Here is a 12,972-nt window from a genome sequence, read left to right as displayed (position 1 = left end):
AGAGAGAAGCAAGTATGACATCTGGTTCTATTCTCACGTGACCCAACTGCCTCTGATTTTCAAAACCTCAGATTCTAGGATTAGGAATAAGTAGACTTTGTTTTGTTTTGCTTCTTTCTTTCTTTCTTTCTTTCTTTCTTTCTTTCTTTCTTTCTTTCTTTCCTTTCTATTAAAAAAGATTTATTTATTTCTTATGTATATTGGTGTTATGCCTGTATGTGTTTTTGTGTGAGGAGGCCAGATCCACTGGAACTAGAGTTACAGACAGCTGTGAACTGCCATGTGGGTGCTGGGAATTGAACCCAGGTCCTTTGCAAGAGTGGTCAGGGTACTTAACCACTGAGCCATTATATAAGTAGGCTTTATAAGGAAGCCCTGCTTGGACATGTCCACTTGCGTTCTAGTTTCTGTTGTTACACTGCATAAGTAAACCTGGGGTCCTCTGCCCTTTAGGGGATTTCCACACCCCATCCATCCCCTGTCACCTTATGCCTCAGCCCCAGTTAGTGCAGAGACTGATAGGAATGTTTCCTGTGATGCCCGCTTCTCCTGTCAGCTCTGACTTCCAAGAAGTGGAGGTCCCTACTCCCTGGAGGCCCTTCAGTCTGTTGGCAGAATCCCGAGGTTCAGAGGAATACAGAACAGGGCAGGCTGACTGTCAGGGCTTCAGTTCCTTCTCCTCATTCACCCAGAACTTCTGCTCAGAGATGTAGCCACCATCTCTCCAGTCCCTACACATGAACTTTGTCCTCCCAGTCATATGTGCTTTATTAGTTGGACCGGATCACCTCCAACAAAAGACAGAAGCTTCTTGGGACCTCTAGGGACAGGTACATGAAGTAGGTATGCTAATTGTCTTAGGCTGCCACACATCCATGTAGGGCTCACATAATTTCAGGACCCTGCCCCAGCATCACTGACTGCCAGATTGGAATAAATGTTTTCACCTCTCATCTAGGATGACAATTCAGATTATGACTGTCTGATGAAATGCAGAATTGAGAAGACCCTTCTGGGGGTAGAGGTGGGGTAAGGAACCACTCTTGATGGTCTAGCTAAGCAATGTTAGTAAGAGCCTTAAGTCTAGCTGGAATGAAAGGAGCCTGCATCAGGGGCCATATACTTCCTGTGGAAAGTGTTTCTATGCAAGACTTAAAAAGGAGAGAGATGGTTGATGCTGCTCTGTGGTGATATTTTGTTTGGGTTCTAACCAATAAAGCTTGCCTGAAGATCAGAGGGTGGAGCTAGCCACAAGTTAACCATAGAGGCCAGGCATTGGTAGCACACACCTTTGATCCCAGGCCTTGGATTCTCATGTCTTTGAGCCCAGTACTTGGGAGGCACACATCTTTAAACCCAGCACTATGGTGGTGGAGACAGTAATATAAGGCAGGTAGAGACAGGATCTTAGCCCACTCAGTCTGAGAATTTATAGAGACATGAGCTCAGCCCCTTCACTCTGGGGATTGGGTAGAGGTAAGACGTCTCTCTAGTGGCTGGATATTTTACTTCTCTGATCTTTCAACATTTACCCTGATATCTGACTCCCAGTTTTTATTAAGACCAACTAGGACTCTTGCTACACTGCTCTTTTACCACAGCAGATCTCAGATTATATTGAGAAAGTGTTTCTTTCCAGATGACTGCTTTACTTTTGTGAAACCCCTCTGGAATGGATCTGACTTCTGAGACAGAGAGTGAGCCAGAGTTAATATATGAAGGAAGTCATCCTGTGGTTCTCCAGACTGGATCTGTCACACCAAGGGTAAAGAGAACCTACTGTCCTCTGATCTTCGTGTAGCTGGGGCTGCCAGATCTTGGGCCACAGAAGCTAAGACATCTGGTTTTCCATTCCTTATCAAAGCATCGTTTGAAGACAGGTTAACAGAATGTGAACACCTGGAATTTGTAACTGAAATTGCCCAACCAAACTACTCAAAAAGCTCTTCTGTACATGTCTGGTGTATTGGTCAGGGTTCTGTAAAGAACTTATAGAATGAATTATGGAATGAATTTCTCTATATACAGAAAGAGTGTTTTTTAGAATGACTTAGAGGCTGTGGTCCAGCTAATTCAACATTGACTGGCTATGATGGCAAAGTCCAAGTATCTCAGTCCATGGACCTGGATGGTTCAAGCCCATCTTTCTTATAATCTGGAATCCCAACATAGTTAGCTCCAATACCTGTGAAGGAATGGATTTGCTAGCAAGGTGAGAGCAATCAGCTGCAGAGGAAAAGCTCCCTTCTTCCATTTCTTTATACATGCTTCCAGCAGAAGGCATGACTGAGATTACAGGTGGTGTTTTTCAGCTCAAAACATCCAGGTTAAAGTTGTGTCTTTCCCCATAAAGATCCAGGTTAAAAGTTGTCTCCCTACCTCAAAGATCTGGAATGCACGTGGATCTTCTACTTCAAATTAAACAGAAATTCCTCACAGGTGTGCCCCTCCATTGTTGGGTTTTAGTTAACTTCAGATATAATAAAGTTGACATCCAAATATAGCTATCACAACTGCACCCCGTGTCAACTGAAAACGCAATTGTATCTTCTTATGTCATGATTAATTTCTAAATGTAAAACAATAACCAGGTTGTAACCATTCCTAAACATGATATAACTATTCCAAGAAGAAGGCAAAAACATTATGTATTAAATCAGATCAAAACTATGCCTAATTTAACTATTCCTATACAACTGCAAACACATTATAAAATTACAATAAGTGCCAATATCGCAGGGCCATTCTTTTAATACCTCAAATTTAAGTATGATAACCATCGATATTCTCCTTTTGGGGCATGAGTTTATTTTTATTATTTATTTTTTTATTTTTATATCCCAACCAATATTTCCCCTCCCTCTTCTCTCAGTAACTCCCTCCTACCTCCACTGCTCCCACTCCCCATCCATTCCTCCTCCTCTGTTTTCTCTTCAGAAAAAGGTGGGTTTCATATGGATACCTGCCAGAAATATTCTATCAAGTAGTGGCAAGATTAAGCATGTCCTCTTCTATTAAGGATGGATGCACAATCCAATAGGAGGAATGGTTCCCAAAAGCAAGCAACAGAGACAGGCCCTGCACCCACTGTTAGGAGTCCCACAAAAACACCAAGTTACACCAGTGTAACATATATATGGAGGGCCTAGGTCAGTCCCATGCATGCTCTTGATGGTGCTTCAGTCTCTATGATTCCAGGTTAGTTCTGTGGGATTTCTTGTGGTACTCCTGCCCCCACTGGCTCCTATAAAAATTTAATTATTTTTTATTATTTTATATGTATTGGTGTTTTGCCTTCACGTATGCCTCTGTGAGAGCATCAGGTCCTCTGGAATTGGAATTACAGTTTTGAGCTGTCTATATTTTTTCATTATCATAAACATTACTTCTCTATTCTGATATTTTAAAATAAACTTTCATACAGTGAATGTATGAAGAGCTACTAATAGGTATTTGAAATAATATCTATTTAATTATTTAGAGAGAACAGAAATATATATAATACATATTCACTAATATATTGATTATATAATATCTTTATAAAGGTATGTTTGCATACACACGTTTGAGAGAGATAGAATGAACATGCAATACATGCCATACCATTCTGTCATTCTCTTCATATGGAGGCAAAGGGACGAATTAAAAGGAGTAAATTGTCCTTCCACCCACCTAGCCATCTCTGACCCTTTCCTGGTTCTCTTTGTGATTACCTTGTAGCTTTCCCTTAGAGGGTTTTCTTGTGGTTCTAAAATTTAGAGAACATCAAACATTAAAGTGCCTCGTGAAAGATTTGTGCAGACTTTCGCCTCAAATGACTGATTATCTTAATCCAAGCTCATCCCGGTGGTAAGAATTCTTGATGGAAGGATTGTTGTCTGTCTAGCTTGAAGAAACTGCTTGTCCAAGATTATGTGTGGGGAAAATGGAAAAGGAAATTACAATGCTGTGTAGGTAAGTAATGCACAATAGAAATCACCAATGAATATAAACATGCACCAAGGTGCCTATGACCAGCCTCAGTTGAGAAGTGGGTCTCGAATGTGGGATGTCTGGAAGGCAAACTGAGTCTACAAACTCATGATTCTGATGCAAGCTGACAGGCTATTAGCTGCAAGGCAAGTTCTTCTTCTAACCTTAGTCTCTTAAATGTTTTTTTTTTTTTTTTTTTTTTTTGGTTTTTCGAGACAGGGTTTCTCTGTAGCTTTGGAGCCAGTCCTGGACTAGCTCTTGTAGACCAGGCTGGCCTCAAACCCATAAAGATCTGCCTCCCTCTGCCTCCTGAGTGCTGGGATTAAAGGCATGTGTCACTGCCACCCGGCTTTTATTGTAAATTTTACACACACACACAAATGATTCTTTATTCTTGTCACAGGTTAACCATTACATGGGCAAAGCAGTTCACAAGAAGTACAAAGAGTCTTTGAAATCAGAACATCCTGCATCATGGTATTTTCCCAGCTCCCAAGCCCCATGTCGACCACTATATTCTTAATTCTTGGCTGATTTAATCATAAAACAACTTCTGAGGCTTTCACCTCAGAGGCTAACTAACTGCAAATAACAGAAGCATAGTTCAGTGGGTTTTACTCCATTGTCGTACCTTACTTAATGTTGTTCCTTGCGATTCTAACTTTGATTTATAAGGCCATAGGCAGTCAGCCCTTAAGCCCTAGGTTCCTCAGAAACTTTACTTATCATAGCCAAGTTCCTTTGTTTCAGTGTATATTTTGCCAAGTTTTATAATCAGTCAAAGAACAATTTCTGCAAGTTTTCTCAATTTTTTCATCAATCAGGTTTTTCCCCATAACCTGCTTTACAACTTTAATGCCTGCCCACTCTATCAGATCCGGAGGACTTATATTACCATACAGCACATCCATATTTTCAGAAGCCACTGGTGTGAAAGGAGAAAAAGAACATGAAGGACAAGTACAACAGTAGAATTACTATAACCACAGTATCTGTAACATTGCCAAATCCCTGTCCCTCAAGTAACATGCTCATTTCGCTGCCACTGGATTGCCTGGAGGGAACTGCTTCCTGCATCTCAGGAACCACACATGGAGGGGGCTATGCTCTGTCGTCTCAGGCACCAAGTTCCAGGGTGAGTTATTGAAATGGCATGTGCCTTCTTAACATTGTGCCTCTGAGAGGCTGCCCTATGTGCCCCATGAGCTTATCTGCTCTAAAGCCATTGATCATTATTGCTAGGCATGTCCCTGTGGAATGTCTAGGATTTTTTTCTATTTAACCAGCTACAGCCCACTACACATACTTACCCAAATATAACATTCTTACACGTGTCAAAATTTTCAAGGTACTTCAGAAGTTAAATAATCTTCATGATTACTGCACTTTTTGGAATATGAAAGTCTCAAGGACTTAGTGAAAAACAGTCTAATTAGACAAATTGCCTTGTATATATCTCAGTCTTTAGATATTTTCCAAGCAAGAAATACTGAAAAAAAATGATGCAAAATGTGCACAGAACATGGAATACTGAAGTTATGGTTTAAATCTGTAATTGTTCTCAATGCCATATTTTAGGATCAAATATGAACAGTCATCAATTACACCCATATCTTTGCCTTTACGTCATAAGTGATGGAGTTCAGATTGTGTTATTTGAAATCATGGTGACTACACATATGGAGTATTTTGAGCAGAAAACTGAATGTGAGGATGACTGTTCTTCCCATGAAGGTAGTCATAAAACCTAGAAAGGGTTTCCTGATCACTTCCTGTAGCAGGTCAGGAGCACCGCATGTCCCTCCATGGAGAAAGATCAGCCTCGTATCTGAAGACTGATGAAGGCACACACAGAGGACATGATCTTTAGTCACATACTCCACAGTGTTCCACTTTCCATCAACTCGAGCAGAAAATCTCAGGTCTCGGCACTTGTTGGGGGCTTCCCTTCTTTAGAAAGGCTCTGGTGCTATGAAAGTTTGTACTAGTATGTCTTCATACCGCTATCTTGTTAGTTTAGTTTTTGAAGTCCCCATCAAGGAACCTAAGATGGGTAGAAGGAAAAGGTATTTTCCCTCCTCTAATTTTCTTGTAAAACTCTTATTTGGGAACTCTTTCTACAAGTTCTCTGCTCTTCAAAAATGTCTATTAGAGCACCATAAAACTGTTTTATTCTACTGTCTAAGGACTTGGAGTGGTAATTTGAATGTAATTGGCCCCCATAAGCTCATAGGGAGTGACATGGGGGTTCACTGAGGCACTCAAGAGTGAGGCATTGAAGCAGTGTAGGGGGCACTATAGCAACATTGACGGACAGGTGTGGGGGACCCCAACAAAGGTCAGTATACCCATGAACCCTGAGGGGACAATTAGGCAGGAGGGGGTTGGGTGAGGACACCCATGTAGACTCGGGGAACTGACGCAGCTGGGGTGTGCTGAGGCAAGGGTGTGGGTGGGGAGCACTGAGGTAGCCAGGGGAAGGAAACAGACAGTCTGGAGGACATTTACATGGCTGTGGGGCAGGAGCATTGTAGGGTCAAGCAGAGTCACTTTATCAGGGTAAACAACAGAACAGTTTTGTAAAAAGAACTGTAACCTCAAGGAAAATCTTGTTAGAAATCAGTGATTTTCTGTTTAGAGTTGTTTTTCTGAAGCATCTTTACAGTCTTTGCATGCCTGTGACCACAGATGCTTCTGATGTACCTGTGAAAGACCCCCACTCAATAATAGCAGCTAGCAGCAGTAACGCCATTTCGCAAGGCATGAAATTTTACCAGCGCAGAGGACAGGGAAGCTCAGTTAAAGTTCAGCTCAGAAAAACAAGGGCGGTGGGGGCCAAGCAGGATATCTATGGTCAGACACCTGGCCATGAGCAGGGGAACAGAAACAGCTTATACCCTAGATAAACGAAGTTAACTTGCATATCTGATTTCTTGGAAACCCCCTGGAAGTACCCAGCTGTCCCTAGTTTAAACCCGAGCCTTGTTTAAATTGTCCAATCAGAACCCTGTAACTACGCTTCTCGCTTCTGTACCCGCGCTTTTGCTCCCCGACCCTATAAAAACCCACTGCTCCAGCCTAAAGGCGCGCTAGTCCTCCGAGAGACTAAGTCGCCCCAGGTACCTGTGTATCTGAATAAAGCCTCTTGCTTTTTGCATCCGAAGAGTGGTCTCGCTGTTCCTTGGGAGGGTCTTCCCAGACTGGAAGGCACCCCATTTCGGGGGTCTTTCATTTGGGGGCTCGTCCGGGATTTGAAGACCCCCTGCCCAGGGACCACCGACTCACCACCGGGAGGTAAGCTGGCCAGCGATCGCTTTATGTGACTGTCTGTATTGTGTTTTTATGTCTGCGCCTGCGCCAGTGTCTGCACTAGTTAGCTGACTAGATCTGTATTTGGCGGACCCGTGGAGGAACTGACGAGTTCGTACTCCCGACCGCAGCCCTGGGAGACGTCCCGAGGGCGTCTGGGGTCCCATTCGAGACCCGTCCGTATTCAGTGAACCCCACCCGGATTGGGCTGTTTGGAGCTCCTCCGCAGTCAGAAGGGCACGTGGTTCTTCTGGGAGTAGGGAGATCCGGACTCTCGCTATCTCCAACTCAGACTTTGCTCTCGGTTCTACGCCGAAGCCGCGCTGCGCGATTTTGTTGTTTTGTTATTGGTTTTCTGTTCTTTTGTTTGGTTTTGTCTGTGTCCGTGTTTGAAAATATGGGACAGTCCTTAATTACCCCTTTGAGTCTAACTTTACAGCACTGGAGGGACGTCCAGGACATTGCGAACAACCAGTCCGTGGAAGTCCGAAAAAGGCGTTGGGTAACTTTCTGTTCGTCTGAATGGCCCACGTTCAACGTGGGCTGGCCGCGGGATGGTACATTCGACCTTACTATTATCTCACAGGTCAAAGCCAAAGTGATGGACCCCGGCCCTCATGGGCACCCAGACCAAGTTGCCTACATCGTGACTTGGGAGGCAATGGCATATGATCCACCACCATGGGTTAAGCCTTTTGTCCCTCCCAAACCCCCACTTCCTCCGTCTGCTCCCTCCTTACCCCCTCCACTCCTCCCCACTCCAACAGGACCCCCATCCCGCTCATCTCTATATCCGACCCTTACTGACCCCTCAAAAATCAAACCTCCTCCTCCGCAGGTTCTGCCCGCGGGGGATGACCTATTGGTAGAACTCCTCACGGAGGACCCCCCCCCCTACCGAGAACAGGCCCTCCCGCCTCAGGTGGCCGACTCGACCGATGAAAACGAGGGGCCTGCCGCGCCATCTCCCGCTGCCCCGTCCCCCATGGCAGCCCGCTTAAGGGGACGGCGAGACCAGCAGCTGACCGCGGATTCTACTTCCTCTCAGGCATTCCCTCTCCGGACCGGAGGAAATGGCCAACTACAATACTGGCCGTTCTCCTCCTCCGACCTATATAACTGGAAAAATAACAATCCCTCTTTTTCTGAAGACCCAGTTAGGCTGACTGCTCTAATTGAGTCGGTCCTGATTACTCATCAGCCCACCTGGGATGATTGCCAACAATTACTGCAGACTTTGCTGACTTCGGAGGAGAAGCAGAGAGTCCTCCTGGAGGCTCGAAAGGCGGTTCGGGGAACAGACGGACGTCCCACCCAGCTGCCTAATGAAATAGATGCCGCTTTTCCCCTCGAACGTCCCAACTGGGACTTCACCACCCAGGAAGGTAGGAATCACCTAATTCTCTATCGCCAGTTGCTCATAGCGGGTCTCCATGGGGCAGGCCGACACCCCACCAACCTGGCTAAAGTTAAACAGGTATTGCAGGGACCAGGAGAAACTCCCTCAGCGTTCTTAGAGCGACTCAAAGAAGCCTATCGTAGATACACCCCTTATGACCCAGAAGATCCAGGGCAAGAAACTAGCGTAGCTATGTCTTTCATTTGGCAATCTGCTCCGGATATCAAACGCAGACTCGAGCGCCTAGAAAACTTAAGGGAGAGTTCGCTCAGGGACCTACTAAAGGAGGCAGAAAGAATTTACAATAAGAGAGAGACTCCAGAAGAAAGGGAGGACCGTCTTAGAAAGGAGGCAGAGGAAAGAGAGGACCGTCGCAGAAAAAAAGCTGAGGAAAAGGAAAAAGAAAGGGACCGTAAGAGACATAAAGAGATGAGCAAACTCTTGGCCACCGTAGTTTCCAGCCAAAGACAGGGTAGACAGGAGGGAGACCGGAGGGGGCCCCAGGTGGAGAAGGACCAATGCGCGTACTGTAAGGAAAAAGGACACTGGGTTAGAGACTGCCCCAAAAGACCGAAGGGGCCCCGAAAGCCACGACCCCAGACCTCCCTCCTAACCTTGGAAGACTAGGGGGGGTCAGGGTCAGGAGCCCCCCCCCCTGAGCCCAGGATAACTCTTGACGTCGGGGGGCAGCCAGTCACCTTCCTGGTGGACACTGGGGCTCAACACTCTGTGTTGACCCAAAACCCCGGACCCTTGAGCGATAAATCCGCTTGGGTCCAGGGGGCTACCGGGGGAAGAAGATATCGATGGACAACCGACCGCAAGGTACATCTGGCTACCGGTAAGGTGACTCATTCTTTTCTCCATGTCCCGGATTGCCCATACCCATTACTGGGAAGAGACCTGCTGACCAAATTAAAGGCCCAGATATACTTTGAGAATTCGGGGGTGCGAATTGTGGGGCCACAAGGACAGCCCTTGCATGTGTTAACCCTAAATTTGGAAGATGAATATCGGCTCCATGAGCCACCTAGAGACCCCGAAACCGCACTAGAGACTTTTTGGCTGTCTAAATTTCCCCAAGCATGGGCAGAGACTGGGGGTATGGGATTGGCCACTCAACAAGCCCCCTTGATTATATCGCTAAAAGCGACTGCTACCCCTGTCTCAATCAAACAATATCCCATGTCGCTTGAAGCTAAGATGGGAATCAGACCCCACATACGGAGACTCCTGGACCAAGGGATACTAACACCCTGTCAGTCCCCCTGGAATACTCCCCTATTACCTGTCAAAAAGCCGGGAACTGGGGACTATCGGCCAGTCCAGGACCTCAGAGAAGTTAACAAACGGGTAGAAGACATACATCCCACCGTGCCTAACCCCTACAATTTGTTAAGTGGGCTTTCCCCGTCTTATAATTGGTACTCAGTATTGGACTTAAAAGATGCATTCTTTTGCCTGAGACTTCACCCAGAAAGCCAACCTATATTCGCCTTCGAATGGAAGGACCCAGAATTGGGGATTTCAGGACAACTGACCTGGACCAGGCTCCCACAAGGGTTCAAAAACAGCCCCACCCTGTTCGATGAGGCGCTACATAGGGATCTGGCCGATTTCAGGATTCAGCATCCTACCCTGATATTGCTCCAATATGTGGATGACCTCCTACTGGCGGCTACCTCAGAACAGGAATGTAAGAAAGGCACAAAGGCCTTACTGCTGACCCTAGGGAACCTGGGCTATAGAGCCTCCGCCAAAAAGGCTCAAATTTGCCAAAAGCAGGTCACTTATCTGGGGTACCAAATCAAAGAAGGGCAAAGATGGCTGACTGAGGCCAGAAAAGCGACAGTTATGAACATGCCTGTACCTGGGACCCCTCGGCAGCTGAGGGAGTTCCTGGGGACAGCAGGGTTCTGTCGCCTATGGATTCCAGGATTTGCTGAAATAGCAGCCCCTTTATACCCACTCACCAAATCAGGGACTCTGTTCAGGTGGGGCGAGGACCAACAAAAGGCATATCAGGAAATAAAGCGGGCCTTACTCACCGCTCCCGCATTAGGACTCCCAGACCTAACTAAGCCATTTGAACTGTTTGTGGACGAAAAACAGGGTTACGCAAAAGGGGTCCTAACTCAAAAACTGGGTCCTTGGAGACGTCCTGTAGCTTATCTCTCGAAGAAGCTCGACCCAGTGGCTTCAGGATGGCCGCCCTGCCTGCGAATGGTAGCGGCGATTGCAGTCCTTACCAAGGACGCGGGTAAACTAACTCTGGGCCAGCCATTGACCATCCTGGCACCTCATGCGGTGGAAGCCTTGGTTAAGCAGCCTCCGGACCGTTGGCTCTCTAATGCCCGCATGACCCATTACCAAGCCATGCTCCTGGATACGGACCGAGTGCACTTCGGACCTGTGGTAACCCTAAACCCTGCAACCCTGCTCCCTTTGCCGGAGGGAGGGGCGGAACACGATTGCCTCGAGATCCTTGCGGAAATGCACGGGACCAGACCGGACCTGACGGATCAACCCCTCCAGAACGCTGATTTTACCTGGTATACAGACGGGAGCAGCTTTCTAAAAGATGGTCAACGAAGAGCCGGGGCTGCAGTGACCACCGAAACCGAGGTAATCTGGGCAGAAGCCCTTCCAGCCGGAACCTCTGCCCAGCGGGCTGAACTCGTGGCGCTCACCCAGGCTCTCAAGCTGGCAGAAGGTAAGAAGCTTAATGTCTATACTGATAGCCGGTACGCCTTTGCCACTGCCCACATTCACGGGGAGATTTATCGGAGGCGGGGACTGCTAACATCCGAGGGCAAGGAAATTAAAAACAAAAACGAGATCTTGGCCTTACTAAAAGCCCTGTTTTTACCCCAAAAACTAAGTATAATCCATTGCCCAGGACACCAAAAAGGGGACAGCCCCGAGGCCCGAGGCAACCGAATGGCTGACGGGGCCGCACGAGAGGCCGCTATAGGCATGACGCCAGGCGCCTCACAAGTCCTCACGATTGCCCCAGAAGATACCAACGCCCCTCCTTTACATTGTCCCTTCCACTATACCAGAGAGGACACGGAGATACTAAAAAGAATGGGGGCTTCTCATGATTCGGCCAGAGGGCATTGGGTCTTCCAAGGCAGATCCGTGGTGCCCACAAAACAGACTTTCGAACTGATAGATTATTTACACAAGCTGACTCACCTTAGTCCTCGGAAAATGAAAACTCTCCTAGACAGAGAAGAAAGCTTCCATTATTTGCTAGGCAGAGACAAAATCCTACAACAAGTAGCTGATGCCTGCAGGGCATGCGCTCAGGTCAATGCTGGAAAATCCAAATTCGGGACAGGAATCCGGGTACAAGGACACCGACCGGGTACCCATTGGGAAATTGATTTCACTGAAATTAAGCCTGGACAATATGGATACAAATATCTGTTGGTATTTGTTGACACCTTCTCCGGATGGGTGGAAGCCTACCCGACCAAACATGAAACAGCCAAGATAGTGACCAAGAAGCTGTTGGAAGAGATTTTCCCCAGGTACGGCATGCCCCAGGTACTGGGAACCGACAATGGGCCCGCCTTTGTCTCCCAGGTAAGTCAGTTGGTGGCCAAGCTCTTGGGGATTGATTGGAAATTACATTGTGCTTACCGACCCCAAAGTTCAGGACAGGTAGAGAGGATGAATAGAACAATCAAGGAGACTCTAACTAAATTAACGCTTGCAACTGGCACTAGAGATTGGGTACTCCTACTACTCCTAGCCCTTTATCGTGCCCGCAACACTCCAGGACCTCATGGACTTACTCCCTTTGAGATATTATATGGGGCGCCCCCGCCCCTCATTAATTTTTTTGACCCCGATATTTCAGACTTTGCTAACAGTCCCTCTTTGCAAGCTCACTTACAGGCACTCCAGGCCGTGCAGAGGGAAGTCTGGAAGCCACTTGCTGCCGCTTACAAAGACCAGCTGGACAGACCAGTGATACCCCACAACTACCAAATTGGTGACGCGGTTTGGGTCCGCAGACATCGGACTAAGAATTTGGAACCCCGTTGGAAGGGACCCTACGCTGTGCTGCTGACTACTCCGACCGCTCTCAAGGTCGACGGCATTGCGGCCTGGGTCCACGCCTCCCACGTAAAAGCGGCCCGACCGGACGAGAAAACATCAGAATCATCATGGAAGGTTCAACGTTCTCAAAACCCTCTAAAGATAAGACTTACTCGGGAGCCCCCCTAATCATTCTATGGGCCCTGATAGGACTGGGAGAGGGGGGGGGAAGCCAAGAGCCC

General features: G+C 47.0%; 1 protein-coding gene across 1 annotated transcript; it reads left to right on the top strand.

The window, feature by feature from the left end:
• The first annotated feature begins 7,466 nt into the window (after positions 1–7,466).
• On the top strand, positions 7,467–12,919 carry LOC119821953. The gene is given in 1 exon segment (XM_038341039.1): positions 7,467–12,919. A coding segment is annotated over 1 exon segment (5,241 nt). The 5' UTR covers positions 7,467–7,678.
• The last annotated feature ends 53 nt before the right edge of the window (positions 12,920–12,972 follow it).

This window comes from Arvicola amphibius, chromosome 8 (genome assembly GCF_903992535.2).
Source record: "Arvicola amphibius chromosome 8, mArvAmp1.2, whole genome shotgun sequence".
NCBI lineage: Eukaryota > Metazoa > Chordata > Mammalia > Rodentia > Cricetidae > Arvicola > Arvicola amphibius.
This window is presented reverse-complemented; position numbering and strand designations above follow the sequence as displayed.